Genomic DNA, 23,712 nt, shown 5'->3' with positions numbered 1-23,712 from the left:
AAATAATTTTCCTCTAGCGTACAGAAGTTATCAACGTTTCATTTCTAGGAATTTCCGCTATATGTAAATATCTCAAAATTCTCAAAAGTAATAGCTATTTTCCCAGGTACAACATCCTTGTTAAAATGAAATCAACTTAAGACATTACAAAGTGTCAAACCTTACCTCTATAAATTTGCTTAAGGTTGCATTGGTTGGATTGTGTGTGATAAGAAATCTCATGTTCTTGTATGTGACTTCCACAGGAGCTGGGCGGTTCATTCGAGCCATTTTAATTTAGTTAAAAAACACTCAATAAGGTATGAAAGAATTAAAAAAAAAAAAAAAAGAATACAGAAATGATGTAAAGAAACTGAAGTCTACTTCAAGATACTCCACTTGAAATTCTCAGTGCTTTGCATATGAAGTTGGGAGTAATGGGAAATGAAATGAACCTCCTAACAAGAAGCAGCGATTCTTCAATCCAGTAATACTGAGGCAATATAAAGAAGTGCACTGAGGTTTACCCCATCCAGGTCAGAACTCTTGTAAAATGCTCTGCAGATTTCAATTCAACACTTCTGTGTCCAGGTTAACCACTCTTATGGGGGTTTCTTGGTGGAGTAGTAGTAACTTTCTACAGTTCACTTGTCTGCATAGAGGTCGTGCTGTGCCTGGCAGTAATCTCCACTGCCCTTCAGAAACTCCATAAATGTGTGACCAAGAACACCACAGAACTGCTGTTTAAAAGAAAAAGAGAGACAAAGAGGGAAAAAAAAGTTGCTTTCCAATTCAAAAAGGAACGTTAGGCTTTTACTGTTTTTAAGTGCACAATGATCTTTGTGAATTAAAGTCCAAGCCACTATTCTCAACTTTAAATTTACCACAAAATACAAGTTATGACTATAGATTAAATCAATAAGCATTTAACAAAAGTTTATTTATCATATAAAATCTTTAAACTTTAAACAGAATCCTAACGCCAGGTAAGAAGTAAAACTAAAATTACTGATGACCTATAAAGAAAAGCACTGTTGACATTTGGTAAATAACCATTATATATTTTATTCTATTAATCCTCTTTTAATAGTTGGTTGTTTGCTTTACATTGTCATGAATTATATTTACAATTGCCTATACTGAGTCTTCCAACATTTCACACATTATTACAAATTTCATTAATACTCTGAAGCTGTTACCTTGGATAATTTACTCAACTCATAATGAAAAACATCTTTTACTTTTATAGTTACTGTTTTTTTATTAAGCCACTTTGGGGGTGGGAGATGTCAGTTGTGTGGCCTTCTATAAAGACAGTAATTCTTTATGTAATTATTTCTCAAAGATTGTCCTATAAATCTTGGTCTTATGTTATTAATAAGTTATGTTAACCATGTCCAAGTCTTATAGTTAAATTATTAAGTCACATCTAATTTTCATTTTGTGCTTTTAATCATTTTTTTTTCAATTTCAAAAATACATTTAAGTCAAAGTTTTAAGGAATCGGAGTTTAAACATAACATTCTACTTATAGTAAAATAGTAAAAATAACTGGCTCTCAATGAAATTTACCTACTATTCTAAAGACTTAAGGATACAACCAATACATCCTTTTCTCAAGAGAAAAAAAAAGACTGGTTTTCAAAGTGCTTCTATATGCTATTCTCAACAACTTATTAATCTGTCACTTCCATTTAATAATGAGGAAAATGAATCTTGGAAGGTCAGTTTATGCGAAGTACCATAAGAATGTATGCTTATGAATGTAAAAGGAAAACATTACGATTTATAAGTTATAAAAATATACCATAACTTTAATAATAATGTGAACTTTATACTTTCAAACAAAATTTTCATTTATCCAGCCTAAAAATGAAATCTAATTCAGAAAAAAAGGAGGTGGTAGGTAGTTGGAGGGTTGAATCAATCCTGCACTTAAGGTCTCAAAAAACAACTTCTACTATCAGTAAGTATAAATATAAATATGTATACACACATTTACTAGTTTTTATAAATTCTCTAAGAACTAAAATCAGTTTTATGCCAATATCACAGGATATTTTCAGAATATGTACAGGAAAGGCATCAATATTAATGTTTTTTCTTCCAAGTAATTTATTATAGCCTTTAAATAGAGTCCCTTGCCAGTTATTTTCTATAATAATTCTGCTAAATTTTGAAGAATTCACATGAAGACCTATCAGATCACAGAAATAATCATGTATCACTTCCTTAGAATATAAATTCCTGTTAAATCCTACTCTGGTCACAAACCTGCATGTAAGCAGTTATCATCACGAAGCACAGAATTTAGTGAACCGGTTATTTTTACTGAGCAGAGCCACCCAGTGGCTGGGGGAATTTCTCCCAAAGCAGCACTGACTACTGAACACTACTAACACACCTATCTGTTTTGCCCAAGTCATTCCTCAATTCCCAGTTTCATGGGGAAACCTATCCACAATTAGTAGTTCAAAATACCAAGGGATTTTTTTTAATCCTCCTACATACTAGTTCCGTAGGATCACAAAAACATACATGGGGTTTGTCAGATTGCAGAGCCGAGCCAATTAATCAGTATGACCACTTTGCCAAATCATTAATCTGCATCTAGGATAAATCATGTGTAAAATGCTGCTTACATTTGGGAATGATCTAGTTTTCTGGTTTTCAACTAATTCAGTTGCAAGTACAGTGCAAGTAAGCCAATCCTCTTGGAATGGCAGAGGCTCCCACCGACAAAAGATAAACTTTGGAAGTCTGGCTCTGCCTCGTTACTGTTGCCACAAGTCAACGGAAGGATACACATATTACACCAAGGACTTCAGGAACAGTTCTAAATACTCCTTGATTAAAACGGTCCAGATCCAGGGCCCTTCCGAGATTAGCAAGGAAACCATCAGCTGATTCGAGGACTCCTTTGCCTCTTTCTAACAGTAGCCCTGGCAGTTTCCAAGGCGCTCAGACCCGGGCCATTTCTCGAAGGACTAGTCCCAGAGCAAGGCAAGACTCGACTTGTTCCCATTATCCACAGCCCAAGGTGGGGCGTTAAATGCGGAACTGCTCGAATTACCAGGTGGCGACTGAGGGCAGGACAGGGAGGGGGTCGGTGTCCTCACCTGGCAGGGGCCCGCCCGAGCCCCCGCAGGGCAGCAGCTCGCGGGAGGTTCCCCGAAGGCCGCGGCTCCGCGCGCCCGGGCCCGCCCGAGGCGCCCCCTCTCCGCGCCGCAATCACGGGTTCGCGCCGCGCCTTCAGTCAGGCGCCGGCGCCGAGGCCATTTTGTGTGAGGCGTCGGGTGGCCGCACCAGGTTCCTGTCCCGCGCCAGCCCCGAGCTCGGAGACCTCTCCGCCGAGACCGTTACCAGCCGCGCCCGGCCGTCCCGCCTACCCCACGCCGGCCAGGGTCTGCTGCCCACCCCGCCGCCGGGCCCTCGCCGCCGGCTCTGCAGTGACACGCGCAGCCCTCGCCCCACCCTGGGCCACGTCTCCCGCTCGCCGGGCGGGCGGCTCTTCGGCCGAACAAAGGGGCCCCGGAACGCCGCGGAGCCCACCGGGCCCGGACCGGGCGCGCCAAGCCCGAGCACCAAGGGCGGAGGCAGCGGTCACAAAGCGGCTTTTGTGCTGCCCCGCCCGGCCCGCTGCGGCGGCCGAAACCGCCCCCGCCCACCGCACAGGCCCGGCCGCATCACCTCCGCCGCCCCGGGCTCGGCTGGGACTTGGAAGCCAACCGCCAGCCGGACCCCGAGGGCGCCCCGGCGTCCGTCTCCCCGCTCCCAGCCGCGACGGCTGGCCACTGGGCCTCTGACCACGCCGCTCCCGCCCCGCACACATCGAAACCGCGGCCCGGGACAGCGGGGAGCGGGCGCCCGGCTACGAACAAAGGCGGCCGCGGGAATGGGGGGGCCGGGCGCGGACTCCCTGCTCGATAAGCGGCAGTACGACGGCTACTCACAGGAATATGTTTACTCATTGAAGATTGTGGCCTAATCATACAGCCGGTCCCGAGGCGGCGGCGAAACAAGCGCTGGCGGCGGCTGCAGGGCAGGGGGTGGCGGTGGTCGTCGCGGGGCGGTGGCGATGCAGGCGGCGGCGGTGGCACCAGGCTCTACCATGCAGTGAGCGGCTCTGAGGAGAGCGCGTCGCCGAGCCGGTCCGCAGCCGGGAGAGCCAATACGCGCGCCGAGGCGCCCTTGCGTCACAAGCTCGTCTTTTTATAGCCAGAGCGATGTACGCAACCACGGCCGCCAATCGGGGCCCGGGGCTCGAGGCCTAACGCCGACGAGCGGGGGCGGAGGCCTTCTCGCCGCTGACGTCACAGCGCGGCGGCGGCCGCCGGTGTGAACCGGTTGATGAATGGCAAAGCCTCGGAGTGGGAGCATCCCCCGGGCGGCGGAGGGAGGGAGGTAGCGGAAGAGAGACTCGCTAGTGGACGAAACCTGGGGCGGAGAAGGGGTGGGAGCGAGAGAAGCCTCGGGACTTGGGACTGGAAGCGGTCGCACCGCAAAGCTTGTTTCTTGTGGTTAAAACCACCAAGGGATGCACAAATGTCACAGGCGAGGCTTGAAGTTTGCCTCAAACTTAAAATGCAGTCTCTTCGGGCTGGAATCGCGTTTCATGCCCGACCTGCTTTCTTCAGCCTTAAGCCATAACCACAGTCATCCTTGCCTGCGGTTTACCTTGGCACCTACTCCCGTAGGATCTCCGTCATCAAATCAGATTTATGTCCCGCGACTGCTGTACCTAGTGACTCAACATCTTGACTGCCATGGCCCCGGGTTTGGGCAAGAGGAATACTTGTCGCCGGGGGGCATCTTTAAGTGGGGATAAACTTATCTTGGCAAAACTTACCATACAGAAGAGAGTGAAAGTTGTCTTGTGATGCATATAAAACCCTACGTTCCCTATGGTCTTTTTGGTCAACGCTTTCATAGTACATACGCCGGCAACTGCTGCTGGCTCAGTTGTGGCATTTCGAAATCACATGCATCTTTTGTACGACTGCTCATTTAACGTGTTATCACAGATAATGAAAGGTTAGGCATTGCTAAAAGGAAGCGTTTTTTAAAATTAAGAATCTCCGGTTTTGTCGAGGACTGATGCAATTCTTTGCGTCAAAGGATAGCTTTTTTGGTTATTGTTCATATTCTGTCCTTGTGATTCCACTCTCTTCATAATTTAGGCCCCAAAGAAGTAAAGCCTTATCGCAATTGTTCTGTGCTACACAAGGGCAGCTCTGTCATGTATAATCTGAAAACCCTTTCTCCTCAGCTTTCTGTTAGAAGTAAACAGGACCTTTACCTGCTTTGAAGAACTGTTTTCCACTAACACTGAAGCCTTTTGTTTGCTGTTTTCACTAAAGATTAGATAGGAGAGGGCTTTGCGGATCAAGTTGTGTCTTCAATCAGTGTACTACAGCATCTCTGAATTTATTGGAATGTTCTTGCATAGTTATTCAACTTTCTTGAAAACACGTTCTCTGTAAACAAAGTAAGTGCTCTTCGGGAAAAAAAAAAGGGTCAGGCTTTTAAAGGAACCAAAATCAACTCATCTTCATTTTAAAGAAAATTGCTTGCATTGGAAATTTTGGAATCCATCTAACTCAAGGGAAACTGGAGAGCTTGAGAAGTATATTATTTCCCTTCACAAATTAAGTATAAAAGGAGGAAAGATTTAAGAACTTTAAATCCTGTAAGAAAACAAGGATTTAAAAAAATAATCTTAGTGTGGGAAGAGACTTCCTATGCAGGCCCAGAATCTCAAGTCATAAAGAAAAAGACTGACAAATTTCATATAAAATATAAAAATTTCTTCATGGCAAAAAAAATATTGACTAAGTATTCATGGCAGACTGCAAGAAAATATTGTTGACAGAGTTAATATAATAAATAAGAAACTTATAAGTGGGTTGCTTGACCAACATAGATAATAGTGTAGTTAACAGGCACATCTTATGCCACTCTCACCCCAAGAGTTGGTCAGCACAGTAATGCTAACTGGAATAATGAAAGTTTTTCCTGTAGTAACTTTGCAAACGAATGAATTTGGTGAGAGAAGATATAAACTCTGTGAGCAAATGGTAAGTAGAACCAAATCAGTGTTAGCCAGCTTTCTAGTAGAACTTGTGATACAAGTTGTGAGCCTTGTGATACACAGATCCTGTAATTACCATAGGCATTGCTGACATGAAATATTCTCACCAAGGGAATTCAGGCTGCTAAGCTCATCAAGCTTTTAAGAGCTGGGCTCAAATTCTCAAGTAGACCAATCCTCTTCTTTGGGGTCTGAGCCTCTCAGGTGAGGTACTACTCTGACCTACTTTGAAAAACATACTTTGAAGGATGGAAAAGTAGAAAAAACTTTTGATTTTGAGAGAAAGGATATTTTAAAATCTCTCAGTTGTAGGCCTGCACTCTGGTAGTTGCTGTTTTTATATGTGTCCTGTGCCATTATGGCTTTTTGCTGTGCTGAGTGTGTCTATTCCACTCAGCCCAATAGTTTTAAGCTATTGATGCTGGAAAAACAGTAATCCATCCCAACATTGGTCAGGAGCCCCCATGGTATGTGAACTTGCAAATAGTGGTCCAGATACCAAGGAATTAGAGAACACCCCTAAAGTCAATGCTTACTGTGATGTTCCAGAAGAAGCCCTAAGATGGAAGACTTCTTTTCCTGATGAACAGGATGCCCAGTTGGAAACCACTTCTCTCAGCAAAACATCTGTCCTTGACTCCATCATCATAGGAAGACTTTTCATTGGCATATTCAAAATTCAAAGGCCAACAGTTGGGAGACAAAGATATTTAAGGGAGATGAGACTACAGAAGGTAACAAATCAGCAGATCCTGATGATGTAGGACAGAGAGGTCCTTACAAGGGCAGCATATAGAGTAGACATCAAATGATTCCAACTATGCCAAGTTCACAGAAGGAATGGATGATTTCATCCTCTTCAGTTACCTTAGACTGATTAGAGCTGTGACTGTTCGGTTGGGGTTATGAGTAAGTCTGATCAAGACTCATTTAGTAAAACAAAAGCATAACCATTGCAATGGTAGATTAAATGTGACACTTTCACAAATGGGAAAGATAAAAAAAGGTATAATGATGTACTAAGTATACATAATAAAAGCAAAAATCCCAGTTGGTTATAACGCAGTGGATGTCTGTATCCCAGTGCAGATGGCCATCCCCCATTCACATATTTTAAATGTGTCCTAGAAGCGGCCATATCAACATGGCCAAAGTTTACTTTCTGTCAGCTGTTTTAGATAAAATTGTATCCAAAATTAATCTTGTGTGGTTGTAAAAAAATGTGTTGCATATTTAAGTTTCTGTGAACATAATTTATGAGTGCTTGAATGTTGTTCAAAACTAAAACATGCTCTATATTAAGAATTGACTTAGTTTTCTTTCCCTTAAGGCAATGATTTAAAATTTTATCAAGAATCCTTTTAATGAGTATTAATGAATAATAAAAACCAAACAGCAGGGCAACATCATCCTTTCTGTGGGAACTTTAGACACAGAAGTCTCCAGTGAGCAGTTTAGCTTGTTGTAACAAGCTTTTCAAGGAATCTAGTTTAAAGGTCAAAGTCCACAGACCAGTAATTGCCCTTGGGCTATTGTGTGTATTGTACACAACCAGACAACCTGTTGGTTACCTACCAGGTGGGTACTAACAAGGTAAATGTTGACATATACGTGAATCCTTTTTATCTTATGAAAACATTAAATCCAACCATCAAAGGTCATGATTTTCTGTAAAATTGATTAAGGCTGTTTTTGAACAATTTTTTTGTGTGTGTCTATTTGAAGAAACAGTTTTCTTTAATCAATTTCTATTATACCCATTTTCTGTCCCTTTATTGTTCATGTCTAATTTTAATCAACTTAAATACAAACTTGAAAATTGCTTAGGTGGTCTTCAAACAGATGAAAATGTGTTTTCACATTAGTACCTCTGCCATTTGGTAGTGCGTACTTACTTCTGTGGAGATTCAGTTTATATTAAGATGTGATGGGCAGATTAATCAAGAGAATATTTTCCATTTGCATGCCAGAAGGAACCATTTCCTTGGGACACTGAATTATTAAGAACTCATAGTAATAGAAGATTTAATTGCTCAAGAATAAACATTTTGTAGTTTATTATTATTATACCTAATTCACATGCTGGTACCTGGAAGAATCTAGTTTGAGAAAACATTTATTTTCTGTAAACTTAGTAAAATCTCTTTTGCTGTTTTAGAGTCTAAATAAAAATCATTTGGGAATTGGAAATCATGAGGGCCACAGTCTCCATGTGATTGTTTAGAACACGGTGAATTATGCCACAGTCTGAAGTGAGGCAAAAATAGCTTAGGAGAGGAGAATTTAATCTGGCCAGAGAAAGGGAGTGGAGTATAAATAAATTTTAGAGGCTGGTTATGCATGCTATGGCAAAGCTGTCACTTGACAGGTTTAATTTACAGAGTTGGCATTTAGGCTACAGATAATCCAGACAGACACTGGCCTAAGTAGCTTTACTGGTACAAGACTTACATAAGGAGAAATGTTCTTGAACAATTCCCTGTGAATATAACAACACTTATTTAACAAAAACAACAAAAAGCTATACTAGTCATATTTTTCCCACCCTAATACAACTGCTTTTTAAAATTCTTTCAATATTTTAAACTTTTTATTTTGAAATGCTTTCCAGTTTATAGGACATTTACAAAAATAATATAAACCTCATACAGAGAATAAAATTCCTCTATCCCTACCGATACCCATATCTACCAATTTTAACATTTTGCCACATTTGTTTTATCATTCTGCCTGTTTACCTATCTATCTCTCTACCTACCTGTATAATTGCTTCATCATCATCATCATCTATGTACTATGTTTTGGAACATTTGAGAGCAGTTTGCACACATCATACTCCTTGAACATAATATTTCCATGTACATTTCCTATGAACAAGGGTACTCACTTATGTAATCACCTTAAGTGCAGTTATCAAATTAAAAAATTTAGCATTGATAGAAAGCTTACATTCTACATTCCAATTTTTTCTTATATCCCAATAATGTCTTTTTGAGTCTTTTCTCCTTCATTCATATCTCCCATCTGGTCGTATGCTTTCACTTAATTATTTCTTTAGTTTCTCTCTCTTTTTTAAATTGTGGAAATATAAGAACAACATAATTCTTCCCATTCTTACCATTTGGGGGATTAATCACAGTTACAGTGTTGCAGTGCCTTCCTCACCATCCTTTACTATAACTTTCCCTTCACCCCAAACAGAAACCCTACACTCATTTTGCATTAACTCTCCCACTGCTCCTGTCCCCCACCCCCTGTAACCTCTCCTATACTTTCTGTCTCTATGAGATTGCATATTCTAAGATATTTTCTTTGAAGTTACCATGGGATTTATATTTAACATCTTAAATCTATAATAATATTGTTTACTTTGTCATCAATTTAAAAACTTCAATAATGTACATAAAATTATGTTCCTATACTCCTTTGTCCCCTAGCTTTATGTAGTTTTTGTCACAAATTACATACTTATACATTGTAAGTCCAAAACCATGATTTATCATATTGTTTTATGCATTTGCCTTTTAGATCCTTTTGTAAGTAAAGGGTAGAGTTACAAACCTAAAATACAGGGAAGCAGACTTGGCCCAATGGATAGGGTGTCCGCCTACCACATGGGAGGTCTGTGGTTCAAACCCCGGGCCTCCTTGACCCGTGTGGAGCTGGCCCATGCTCAGTGCTGATGTGCGCAAGGAGTGCCCTGCCACGCAGGGGTGTCCCCCCAAAGGGGAGCCTCATGTGCAAGGAGTGTATCCCTAAAGGAGAGGCGCCCAGCGCGAAAGAAAGTGCAGCCTGCCCAAGAATGGCACCGCACACACGGAGAGCTGACACAACAAGATGATGCAACAAAATGAAACACAGATTTCCGGTGCCTCTGATAAGGATAGAAGCGGTCACAGAAGAACACATAACGAATGGATGCAGAGAGCAGATAAGTGGGGAGGGGGGGAAGGGGAGAGAAATTAAAAAAAAAAAAACAAAATGTGCTGGTATTTACAATGACTCATGTCATTATCTTTAACCAGAGATCTTATTTCAATGAATTGTCTAATGTCCTTTCCTTTCAAAACCCACAACTCCCTTCAGCATTTCTTGTAAGGCTGGTCTAGTGGTGATGAAGTCCCTCAGCTTTTATTTATCTGGAAATGTCTTAATTCCTCCCTCATTTTTGAAAGAAAGTTTTGCCAGATACAGAATTCTTGCTTGGCTGATTTTTACTTTTAGCACTTTATCATCCCACTGCCTTCTTGCTTCCATGGTTTCTGATAAGAAATTGACACTTAACTTTCTTGAGTTTCCCTTGATTGTGATGCACTGCTTCTTTCTTGTGATTTTCAGAATTCTCTCTTTGGTTCTATCCTGTTTGGAATTTGTGTTTGTCTTTGAGTTTATCCTGTTTGGAATTTGTTGAGCATCTTGGATGTGTACATCCATGTCTTTTGTTAAATTTGGATAGTTTTCAGCCATTCTTTCTTTGAATACTCACTCTCCCCCTTTCTTTCTTCATCTGAAACTCCCACAATGTGTATATTGGCACACTTTATGGTGTCCCACAAGTTCTTTAGGCTCTGCTCACTTTTCTTTCTTCTTTCTTCTTTCTGCTCCTCTGATTGGATGATTTCAATGGTCTTATTTTCAAGTTCACTGATTGTTTATTTTGCCAGCTTCAGGCTGCTGTTGAACCCTTCTAAGGAATTTTTAATTTCTATCCGTGGTCTTCATCTCTGGTTCCTTTTCTTAATTGCAAAGTCTCTATTGATATTCTCTTTTTATTCATGTGTCATTCTCCTGATTTTCTTTAGTTCTTGGTCCATTTTTTTTTTTAGCTTTCTTTGAACACATTTAGGATTTTTTTTAAAGCAAATCGATTTTACCAGTATGTATTAATAAAGCACACATTTCATCTGAAGTGTACAATCAGTGGTATTTGGTATAATCCATAGTTGTACATTCATCACTTCAATCATTATTAGAGCATTTTCATTATTTCAATAATAATAATAAAAAACAGACAAACACTTAAACAAGAAAATTCTTCACCTTTCAATTTCTCTATGTTATGTCTAAATGTCTTTTTCTGGTATGTCCCAAGTCTAGTCCTTCTGATTGATAGTTTTTAAAGCTTTAATCTTTTCCTTTGGTTCATCACTTCGTGTTTCTTTATATGTTTTGTAACCTTTTGTTGAACCCCAAACATTTTGAAATTTTAAGGGATTATCACTGGAATTTAGACTCTGAGGTGTTTATTCCTTAAGCTTGTATCCATCTAGTGTTATGACAAAGCTTTCCTTGACTGTCAGGAGTTAACAAAAAGTAAAGAAAGAAAACACCTTTCTCAGTAAGTGAAGATTAACTTGTATGAGGTCTCCTTCAGGGCTTAAACCTACAACAAGCTTAAGGAATAGATCAAGGCCAAAGTTTGAGGCCCATCCTGATTCTTTCTGCCCTAGTCTTGGGCATGTTCATTTGTTCCTGGAATTCTCCCAAATTTCCCCTCTTCCCTAGGAAACAGTTTCCTCATGGTCCTGGGCACTGCATTGTATGTCCTATAGCCAGAAATCCCTGGCCCCAGGAAGCAACTTGACTGCTCTCACCCAGTGTTCTGCAGGAGAGCTCAGTGAGCTGCTGTTTACCTACAGGGCAATTTCTAGGATGGTAAATCCCTCAGGCATACATGCTCCCAGTATGTGCATGCAGATTACTCCCTCCAGAACTAGGACCAGAGACCCATGCACTGGGAACATGAGCTGGTAAGTGGTTGGAGAAGGGCTGACCAGGGCTCAAGGAACTCTTACTGCTTTTATACACGATCTTAGCCAAAAGGCCAAGAAGTTAGTCTCTTACCACCTCTTTTTTTTTTTTTCAATTTTCTTTTTTAGGAGGTACCTGGATTGAACCTGGGACCTAGTACATGCAAAGCAGCAGGCACTCAACCACTGAGCTATACCGGTTCCCTCTCCTACTACTTCTAAGTGGCCTTTTTCTTGATTCTAGGCTTGTCATGTTAATACAATCCTCATTGTTTCTGGAGCTTTGAAAAAGATGTTTCTGCCAATTCTTTTGGTTGTTCAAAGATTCTGAGGGTCAGGGAGTGGGGCAGAAGCCATAAAGTGTCTCATTCCACCATCTTGATCAGGTTCTAATTGTTTTAAACTGGGTATTTTCCACAAATATTGCTATCTTCATGTATTGACATAGCTCATTTCATCGCTCAGAAATATTGACTGTAAGAGAAAATGAGGGGGAATGGATATGGCTCAAGCAGTTGCACCCCTGCTTCCACATGGGAGGTCCCAGGTTCAGTCCCTGGTGCCTCCTGGAAATGGAGACAAACAATTAGCAAACAAAGAAAACTCAGGGGAGCTGATGTGGCTCGATGGTTGAACTCCAGCTTCTTACATGTGAGGTTCTGGGTTCAGTTCCTGGCCCCAGTACCTCAAAAGGCGGGGGGCAGAGAAAATGAGTATAAAAAACATCTTGAAGTCCGTTCTATTTAAAGAAGGCTGTTCATGTCATGTATTACTTGAATCCTCAAACATATTTTTTAAAAAAATTTTTATTTTTTTGAGGTACAGAGTTGGAGATTGAATTGGAACATTGTATGTGGGAAGCTGGCACTCAACCACTGAGCCACATTGGCTCTCCTGAGTTGGTTGTTTCATTTGCTTGCTGTTTTTTTGTTTGTTTGTTTGTTTTTAGGATGCACCAGGGACTGATCCTTGGACCTACTATGTGTGAAGCAGGTGCTCAACTGCTTGAGCCACATCCACTCCCCAATCCTCAAATATGTTAATGTATGTAGTATATACTTGACTAATACTGTTTGTATATGATGAAGTTACTTTCTCAGCCCAAATCCTTTGTGGCATCCCATTCCCAGTTTTTCTCAATTTTCTTTGTAGGTTCTTCCTTTCTTAGCTACTTCATCAGCATTGTTCAGTGGAGTTTTGTCCTAAGGCCACGTGGCCTTACTCTACATATTCTCTGGAGTTCTCACCTACTTCCATAGTTTTGGCTATAAATTTTCCCTCATCCTCAACATTTATTATCAAATGTTTTGTATATGCCAGGTACTCTACTACTTTATGATGAAAAATATAAGCAATGTTTCTGTCTGAATGGAACTTACACTCAGATGAAGGAAGAGAGATAAATAAGTAAATAAGCAAAGAATATTATTGGAAGTTGGAATATGTGCTGTGAAGGCTGTTAACAGAATAGCTGGGGAAACTTACTTTAGACAGGGTTGAGACTGTGTCTTTGAAGAGATTGAGACCTAAATAATAAACCTGAAGCACTGAAAGAGGGGAAGAAATGGTATTCCTGGTAGAGGAAATGGCAGTGCATATTCCCCAGGTGGGAAGAGTTTATATGGTCCTCAAGGAACTGAAATACCCCAGGGGCTGAAGCAAAATAAAGGGAAAGAAAGGTAGGAGATAAACCTCAAGATCTGCTAGGGATACCTCCATATTTTCAGAAAATGAGCATATGGAATGTTATTTGCCTGGTAGAAATTTTGAAAAATTTTGAATTGTTTGATTAACTATTTAGAAGTAAGAATATTTTTCAAAGATATTGGCATGGTATCTAGAAATTGGTAATTTGTCAAGGAAGAGATTTCTCACAGGTTCTATGACTCTGACAGGTTCTGCAGCAAAGATGGAGGTACCAGGTTATCCTAACTTAACTCAAGGCCCCAAAAGCATCACAACCATTCTTGTTCTGATTCCATCCTTATCAAGAATTTTGATTATAATTTGCTTTCAGATGTGAGAATATAATGCCCAACCAATGAGAAGCTCCCTAAGCCCTTGAAGAAAAGAGACATAAGTTGTCTTCAGAGAATTGAACCAATGGGAAGCTCCCTAAGCTTTTGAAGTAAGGAGAAACAGGTTGTCTTCAGAGAATTGAATCAGAAACTGCCATAACAAGGGTGTCTATATACCATATCTACAGGTGTAAAACAAGATATTGTCAGTAAATGTGTGACAGACATTTGAAAACATCTAAGACTTGAGTCTAGGTGACTTAGGTGTAATCTAAGGAATGCAGCACTGGAATTTGATTGTAAACTGCCACTGAATTAATTTGATTATATCTGTCTGTAGGAAGATTATGAGAAAAGAAGCAAGATGATAACTGGGATGCATATTAAAATAAAGTTTAAAGACTTGAAGGTCGCCAGTGTTTCCAGAACTATCTTGGGAAGAGGTTTTGAATCTGTGTGCCATAAACCTGCTGTTGTGGTAGAGAAATATCTTATAGGATGGTATTAATAACACCAAATAACATTTATTAAGTGCTTAGTATTGTGCTAGGCTCTGTATTAAGGACTGTATTAATTCTTATATAAATCTCTCCAGATTGATAATATCTTCATTATAAACATGAGGATACAGAGCTTAGAAAGTTTAAAGTCACACAAGTATTAAGTGATGCACTTAATACTTGTGATTTAAAGTCACACAAGTATTAAGGGATTCAAATTCCAGTCACCTGATTGCATTCTCCTATGCTGCTTTCCTGGCCTTGAAAACTCCCCAAGGTTATTTACTTTCTTATGTTCTGATTCTTGGCTCAACAAACAAAATTGGATTATTAATTTGTCTTCTCACATATTGTGATCCTGGAAAGGAGTTATTCTACTACAAATGTACTGGAATTCTGGCTTATATGCCATCTTTCTAGAGTTTAGTAAAAGTGAATCATAAAAGCATAATTATGTAGTCAGTTACTTAAAATCTGTCATTTGCTCCACTTTTGTGAATATTTCAGGAGAAGCTGTCCCTAGAGCAGTGTTACTCAAAGTTTATTCTGTGAAATGGAGTCTATGAATGAATGGTTTGTTACTGGTTTGAGAGGAGATAAGTATAGAAATTTAAACCAAGCATTTAGAAAATTTTTAAGCAATTAGATAGTGTAATTTTATATCTACCAAGCTTAATTTTTAAAATTAGGCTTGTATTTTTAATATCTATTTTCCATTTCACTTTTCTAGTAATTCATTTTTATTGAGAAGCATTGCCATTAAGGATGAAAACTATAGAAATTAGTTAGATACAGATACTGTGAAAAGCATTCCTTTGGGATACCTTCCTTAGGCCCTCATGAATGAAGCCAATCCATGATCTTTTATAGTATTATTTATTCCTGTTTGTCCATCCAGGGTTGCTGTTGTCAGAAAAGAATGCCATTCATGCTATTTCCCACTTTCTTTGATAAGCTTTAAAGAAGAAATATTATTGTGGTTTTGCCAATCGTGGCAGTTTGAGATTATTTATGAGCTCCCAAAAAAGATAAGGATTATGTTTGTAAACTGGTCTGTTGCTCTGGGTGTGATACCCTTTGATTATATTAGATTCAGCTGAGAAGGCTTTGATTAAGTTATATTAAGATAAGGGCTTTGATTCAACCACATTAGTAGGGTGTAACTCAGGTTAAGCCCCTGCTCCCTTTGTGGGCTAATGTAAACAGACACTCACTCAAGAAGACACAGAAGAAGATACATGGGAAGAGAGAGAGCTCCACAGACAAGGAAGAGGAGAGAAATTTGTCAGCTTTAACCCTGGAGCCCCAGAGAGAGATGAGCCATTTGCCTGATTGTTTGCAGGTAGTATAGGAAGCCCTGAGAGACAAGCCCTATGCCAGCCTGCAGCTGAGCCTGGAAAAAACAAGCCCTATGCCAGTAGACTTTGGTGAGAAAGTATCTCTTGTGGTACCTTGAGTTAGACTCTATAGGGCCTTGTAACTGTAAGCTTTTACCCCAAATAAATACCCTTTATAAAAGCCAACAATTTCTGGTACTTTGCATCAGCATCCCTTTGACTGACTAATACACCAAATGTGAAAATGTTTTTGTTGGTATATTGGTCTGTGCCTATCAGTTCAGGACAATTTGGAGACACACTTCCATGAGTTGAAAAGGAGATGAAAGGGTTGCATCAGATGACAGTTAGGCAGACAAGTATCTCTACAACTAACTTATAGACCAAGTGATTTTATTTTATTTTTTATTTTTGTTAGGGATTGAATCTGGGGACCTAGTACATGCAAAACAGGCATTCAACCACTGAACTACATCTGCTCCACAAGACCAAGTGGTTTTTTTTTTTAAGATTTATTTATTTATTTATTTCTCTCCCTTTACCCTCTCACCCCAGTTGTCTGTTCTCTGTGTCTATTTGCTGCGTCTTCTTTGTCGGCTTCTGTTGTTGTCAGCAGCATGGAAATCTGTGTTTCTTTTTGTTGCGTCATCTTGTTGTGTCATTTCTTCATGTGGGCGGCGCCATTCCTGGGCAGGCTGCACTTTCTTTTGCACTGGGCGGCTCTCCTTATGGGGTGCACTCCTTGTGCGTAGGGTTCCCCTATGCGGGGGACACCCCTGCATGGCAGGGCACTCCTTGCGCACATCAGCACTGCACATGGGCCGGCTCCACACAGGTAAAGGAGGCCCGGGGTTTGAACTGTGGACCTCCCATGTGGTAGACGGGTGCTGCCCTAACCACTGGGCCAAGTCTGCCACTAAGACAACGTTCTTTATTTATTTATTTATTTTTATTCATTTTGTAAAAGTATTACATTCAAAAAATATGAGGTCCCATTCACCCCCACCGCCCCCACCCTACCACTCCCCCCCCAGCAACACTCTCTCCCATCATCATGATATATCCATTGCATTTGGTAAGTATATCTCTGGGCATCACTGCACCTCATGGTCAATGGTCCACATCATAGCCCATACTCTCCCACGTTCCATCCAGTGGGCCCTGGGAGGATCTACAATGTCTGGTAATTGTCCCTGAAGCACCACCCAGGACAACTCCAAGTCCCGAAAACGCCTCCACATCTCATCTCTTCCTCCCATTCCCTGCACCCATCAGCCACCATGGCCACTTTTCCCACACCAATGCCACATTTTCTCTGTGGACCTTGGATTGGTTGTGTCCATTGCACATCTATGTCAAGAGGGGGCTTAGATTCCACATGGGTACTGGATGCAATCCTCCTGCTTTCAGTTGTAGGCACTCTAGGCTCCATGGTGTGGTGGTTGACATTCTTTAACTCCATGTTAGCTGAGTGGGGTAAGTCCAATAAATCAGAGTGTAGGAGTTGAGGCTCTGTTGAGGCTCAGGGCCTGGCTATCATATTGTCAGTCCAGAGATTCAAATCCCCTAGATATATCTTAAACCCCAGCACCAACTACAATTCCAGTAAAGTAGCATGAAAGCCTTGTGAAGAGAGATCCCATCTGTATCCAGTTCCATCATGCAGAAATACCGGCTCCAAAGAAGGGCCAACTGACATGGCAGTGAACCCCATCTGTCATGACCATAGAACCTGTGGGTCTCTTTAGCCCTCAAAAGAACCAATACCTGGGGTTGTATCTACTTTATTTGTCTCTGAGACTCTGCTCAGGTGTGCATAAGGGCAATCCTTCTGACATCCCCCAGACTCTTTTTTAGAGACTCATAGCCATATAAACTCATTTGTCCTTTCCATTTCCCCCTTAATTTAGGTCAAACAGCATTTTTAACTCCTGTTATTATATGTAGACAGGGATATTCTGCTGGTCCGCATTGAACCTTTAATTCAAGGTCATTTTCTAGTTGCATCATCAGTTGGTACTTGGTAGTGATCCCTTGGTGCCAGGGAGGCTCATTCCCAGGTGTCATGTCCCACGCTGGGGGGAAGGCATTGCATTTACATGTTGAGTTTGGCTTCGAGACTGGCCACATTTGAGTAACATGAAGGCAAGACAAAGTGATTTTATAATCCTCTTTGAGAAATGCACTTTTGTATTATAAAGTATACTTGGTGTTTTTACAAGCAGTGTTGGTAATGGAAATAATCTCTTCCTCAAACTCTGTCAAATCGCTTTACAATCTATCACTTCCGAAAATAATTCCATTTAAATCCATGCTGTTTACAAGTCTCATAATGATCCTTTTAATTAATTTGGAATGTCTTTAATTTATGTTAAAAGGGACTATTTATAATTTAGAGATATTTTCCTTTATTAGTATGTTATTTGTAAATATGAATTGATTTTGATGAAATTGTATTAGTTAATACTCCATTAATGGACACGGCATGCATATGTAACTCATGTCTTTGGTGTTCTTTCTGCCAAGAGAGTGAGGAGAGGTATAAAAATTATCTATGCTCCACACCATTGGCACAGTCAAGTCATCGTTATTGCTTTGGATATAGTCTGTCTATGGGAAGCGGACACGGCTCAATGGATATAGCCTGTCTAAAACTAATCATCCTACTATATTTATCCATACTTATTATGTACAGGTATTGTGCTAAACACTTTCTGAGTATTACCTAACTCTTGTGACAACCTTACTTGACAGATGGAGCTATGTTCACCAGAATAACATGTTTTTTAAACTTAATCCATTTCTGTAGGTATGAACCCACTGTAAATAGGACATTTTGATGAGGTTACTTCTGTTAAGGTGTGGCCCAGGTCTATCAGGATGGGTCTTAATCCTATTAGTGAAGGCCTTATAGAGAAGGCCATAGAGAAAGAAAGCCAGGTAGAGCAGCCAGAAGCTGAAAGTCAGTGGAACCAGGAAGAGAAGGAAGAAGCCAGGAGAGGCCACCAGGTGCATTGCCATGTGACAGAAAAGCCAAGGACCAAGGATTGCTGACAGCCAGATCCAGAATGCCACAGTTTTCTTGGAGAAAGCATCACTTTCATGATGTTTTGATTTTGGTCTTCTGCTAGCCTCAAAACCATGAGCCAGTAAGTTCCCATTCATTGTTTAAGCCAACCCATTCCATGATACTTCTTTTAGCAGCCAGGAAACTAAAACATCTCCTGTCTTACTTTATTTCCTTCTTGAAACTCTTGTTTTGCCTGCCTCTTTTGGCTCCTGAGATCACCTGTCTCCTACCCTATAGTTGGCGTTTTTAAGCGTCTTTCTTATTCCTCCTCTACCATTCTTTTACGTTCTAAAATCTCAGAGACATTTTGAGGACTTCTTTGGTTTCATCTTCCAGACATTCAGTGATGGTTCCAAAGTACACTTCCAGTAAAGACTTTTCTCTTAGTTCCAGGTATATATTTCCATGAGATGCACTCCAGATACTTAGTACTTAATATGCCAAAGTTGAGCCAATAATCTCCTCCCTTCCCCCATGAGACATCTTCATCTTACTGTTTTCTTTACACCAATGAGTCACAATTCTGCCCTTCATGTACCCAAGCTAGAAAACTGGCAGTCATGCTAGACTCTTTCCTTTTCTTCATTTACCCATCTGATTTGCTACCAAATTCTATTGATTCTCTCTACTAAATAGATAATTTCCCACACCTTCCAATTTTTACTCTTACAGTCTTAGTTCATTTATTCTTTCATTCCTTCATTCATCCCATTAATAATATTTACTGAATTGTATAGCAATAGCTCGATTCAGTGACTTCTACTCTTGTCTTTACCTAATCCACCCTGTATTTTAAAAAATTCAGTGCCCTTTTTCTTTATTCGAGGTATGGGGGCCAGGGATTGAGCCCGGACCTCATATGTGGGAAGCTGGCCCTCAACTACTGAGCCACATCAGGTTCCCTGAGTTAGTTTTTTTCATTTGTTTTGCTTGTTGTTTGTTTTCATTTTATTTTTTTCAGGAGGCATCAGAACCAAACCCAGGATTTCCCATGTGAGAGGTGGACAGTCAACCACTTGAACCACATCTGGTCCCAAGTGCCATTTTTCAAAAATGCAAATCTGATCCTGTTATTCTCTTAATTAAACTCTTCCAGTGGCCCTCCATTAACCCTTAGATAAAATCCAAACTCTCTAGCAAAACATTTAAGACTGTCCAAGGTCATGCCAAGATTGAGACCTTACCAGCTCTACCTTAGATCCATGGTTTTGCACCTGCAATTCCTTTTGCCTGGAAAGCTCTCTTTCTAGTTTCCTTAAAGCCCCTTGCTAATATTAAGTGTTTATGAAGTTTTCCTGACCTCCCCATCAACATAGATACCATTCTCTGCTCTTCCATAATACCTTGCACATACCTAATTCTATTTCAGCACTCATCATACTACTATAACCAATTTTTAAAAATACCATCTCTCAAACTATGAGACTTTTCAGGGCAGAAACCATATATTAGTAATTTCTGCATGCCTAAAACAGTTCTTGGCATATAGTAGGTATTTAATGAACAACTAGCATATTTTGTACTATTATTGTTTCCTATTTGCTTTAAGGATGTTTGGAGGACAATGCTGGTGTTTGGTAGGAAACAGAACCCAGAGAAATAGGATCGGCAGCTGACAATGAGATTAGAAGGTGAAATCAAGAAAGCAGTGATGGTAACAAGGCTGGCTTATCTTGGATATATTCCTCAGTCAGTACAGATCATTGACTAACGTTTGTTTGTTTTGTATTTGTATTTTCTCCTAAAAGATGATTAAAACTCACTTTTACATTACTGTATAGAATAATCTTACTTTTTATTCCTTGGAATGAATAACAAGACAAAAGAACCAAGTAGTATTGATGACTCAGAAATAAATTATTGAACTTGTACAGATTCACCCAAAATGATAGTGATATGCTAATCTCTTTGGCAGAGTCTTTGTACAAAGAATTCTAGACTTAACTTCCCCTCTGGTATCATCCTGCCATCTGTACACTATAAAGCAGACCGAAACCATGTCTTGAGAAAATACTTACCATAGCAAACCTAAGGCAAGTTGATTGCAAATGCTTTAAATTGTTATATTGCATTAGGGTGACCAGACTTTTAGATTTGCAAAAATGTGAACTTGAAGACTAGATTAATTTTTTTTGGAAATTTAGGGAAACATTTCCTTTGTCATAATTTTGTTGGTTGTCTCAAAGAAATGCTAACTAACATTAACGTTTACCTGAGAAGAGTATGGCAAGTGCTCTCATTAACAATAACAGTGTAACTCTACATACATTGACATTGCTTGTGGTGGATTCAGTTATGTATCCCAATTTGGACCTGTTTTTAACTTTAATTCACTTTCCTGTGGGTGTGGACCCATTGTGGATGGGATCCCTTGAGGATCTGGGTCTTGGTCCAGATTACTGAAGTCTTTAAGAGAAAACCACGGGGAGGAGCTGGAACCCCCAAATTAGCTGGAACCTGGGAAGAGAGGGACCTCACCAGGCTGCAGGAGAGCCTAGGAACCCCAAAGATTGCTGGTAGGCCAGCAACAGAATGTCACAATATTTGGGGAGAAAGCCAGCCTTGCTGTTATCTTGATGTTGAACTTCTGACCTCTGAAACTTTGAACCAACAAATGCTTGTTTAAACCAACCCATTATATTTGTGATAGCAGCTAAAGCAAAATTAAGGCAGAGCTTATTGAAGAACAAACTTAACAATATTTATAATAGTTTTCCTTTAATTACTTCTTTTTGAGAGGGGAAAACCCTGGCAAGTGGCTACTGTATATATAAAGTTTAATTCAGGATGGCAAATACCTTGTGGTAGTCTCACCCTGTTTGGGGCATTATCCTGCAACCATGCAGAAAATTTATGATATTATGGATATCATTGAAAATGGTCCTTCAAGATTTTTCATTATTTTTCATCTTTGAAGCCCTGGATTCTACATAGTTTTCATTTTTAAGAAGCTTTTATTTTTTCAAAGTACTCTAACTATGTGGCACCACTTCTCTACCTGCCATGTCATTGTGAAAGGAAATTGTGAAGTGATTATATCTGCATGACTTTTCAGAGGAGCTGAGATTCAGAAGTTGTTAGAATGATAAGAGGCAGGAAATGCAGTGAGGGATTGAAAGATGATATTTTTCCAAGCATAAAAAGATGAAAAATTTTTGAGCCATGGAAAGGTAGAACTGGAAGAATGTGGAAGATGATCCAGTTATACCTCAGGGAACTGAACTCTGGAGAGGATAAGTGACCCATCCAAATACTCGTAGAAAGTGGCAGAATTGGCACAAAGCCCATGTAAGTCCTCATAACAGGAACATACCTTACTTTTACATGCACTTTAACCTCCCAAATGCTTTTTAAAAATATATATATATTATCTGATTGCATATCTTACTAGTCTGACACAGCTTTGAGAGAATTGGTGCTCCCAGTTTACTTAAGAAGAGATTAAGATACAGCCAATTAGTGAACTAGTCAAAATTGAAAACTGCTCCCCCAGAATCATAGTTCTTTATATAAAATCAATCTATAGTCCATTAAATCACCTCTCAAATTCCCCTGAGGCACTGGCTCCCAATGCCTTTGGAAGCCCCTGAGATGATTTGATTCAGAAGGAGGGGTCTGGGAATCTTAAAAGTTCCCAGGAAAAGCTGCACTAAGGTAGTTCATTATCATTGGGCAGGGTAAAAGTAGGCCTTTGGCAATATAAGATGGGTATATCACCTAGGGAGACAAAAACATCCATTTCTACTGTAGTGAGGGCATACTAACATCTTTGTGGTTCCAAGAATTATGACTGTAGTAACAACTCAGGTCACTTACATAGATGGATATCTGAGGAGACAGGAGAGAGGGAGATTCTCTTTGGCCATCAATAAATTCAAGGACTTTACCTTCTACCCCTAATGGTTGTAATAAGAAAATGGATTTCTTTAATGTTCTGATTTAGAAGGATCTCTTCCATGGTCTTTGTCTTCTCCTCGAAATTCTGACTCAATCTCCTAATGATGGAATGGTTGCTCTGAAGAGTCATACTGGTACTTCCACCCATCCCAGGGCATCTTTTACAGTTTCCATAGAGTTCATTTTCTTTGCTGAACCATCTATGTTCTCTTTTGAAGAAGGGAGGGTCAGTTAGCACTGTTCTTCTATTGCTAGAAATGAACAGCAGTTGTTCTGGAAGTATAAATGTTAAAAGAAATGGGGTGTGAATATTCCAGGGATATGTGGAATAATTGCTGCTTTGCATGGCTCTGTACTAATGGTATTAATCACATGTTAAATCTTTAGCACATATTATACCATGTGTTTCAAAACTACTAACACTGTCTCTGAAAACATTCTTCTCCTGGTATAGTTCTGACAGAACTTCTTTGAGCATTTATTATACACTGGTCTGGGTCAAGAGCTGGTTATACAACAATGATTAAGACTCTGACTTTCAAAGTGACTATATTTAAACTGTTATAATACTTTGTGATAAATATATAATAAGTATTTTTTGCTGATGCAATGGGAACCCTAATGTAGATTGCATAATTCAGCCTATGGGATTGGAGTGTTGGAGTAGAAGTGAGGTCGAGGTGGTCTTCCTAAGGAGGAACTCACCTGTAGAAGGTTATAGAATTTCTGGTTCCAAGTTTTGGACTAGATAGAGTATTACAATTGTATGAAAAGAATATGAGGGGGAGTGGGTGTAGCTCAGTGGTTTTAGTGCCTGTTTCCCATGTGTGAGGCCCTGGGTTCAATCCCCTACCTCTTATTAAAAAAAAGTAACTCCTTTAAAAAATATATATTAATACTGCTTTTTGTATGCTTTGAGATTTTTAAGAGTGGCCAGAAACTTGGCAAGAATGAAGAAAAATATTATTGTAATGGAATATATTTTTTTCTTTATGACAGCAAGACTGAATTGTAACTAATTACACTTCTAGAAAGAAGAATTGTAGTCTTTAGTCATAGTGCCTCTGCTG

The 23,712-nt window shown here is 39.9% G+C and overlaps 1 protein-coding gene across 7 annotated transcripts in view; it reads right to left on the bottom strand.

The window, feature by feature from the left end:
- Nucleotides 1-23,712, bottom strand: part of PTP4A1 (protein tyrosine phosphatase 4A1) — a 49,048-nt gene that overhangs the window by 9,068 nt on the left and 16,268 nt on the right. Inside the window, exons 1-2 of one of the 7 annotated variants that reach the window (XM_004469980.4) lie at nucleotides 3,933-4,170; nucleotides 166-719 (exon numbers count right to left, since the gene is read on the bottom strand). In XM_004469980.4, the coding sequence (XP_004470037.1) occupies nucleotides 166-270 (105 nt within the window). In that variant the 5' untranslated portion in view covers nucleotides 271-719; nucleotides 3,933-4,170. Of the gene's footprint in view, nucleotides 1-165; nucleotides 720-3,098; nucleotides 3,190-3,932; nucleotides 4,171-23,712 lie in introns of those variants that run through there. The other 6 variants (XM_004469981.4, XM_071218531.1, XM_071218532.1 and 3 more) reach the window with 6 other exon arrangements.

This window comes from Dasypus novemcinctus, chromosome 11 (genome assembly GCF_030445035.2).
Source record: "Dasypus novemcinctus isolate mDasNov1 chromosome 11, mDasNov1.1.hap2, whole genome shotgun sequence".
Taxonomy (NCBI): Eukaryota; Metazoa; Chordata; class Mammalia; order Cingulata; family Dasypodidae; genus Dasypus; species Dasypus novemcinctus.
The sequence above is the reverse complement of the archived record's forward strand: the minus strand, read 5'-3'. Positions and strand labels throughout refer to the sequence as shown.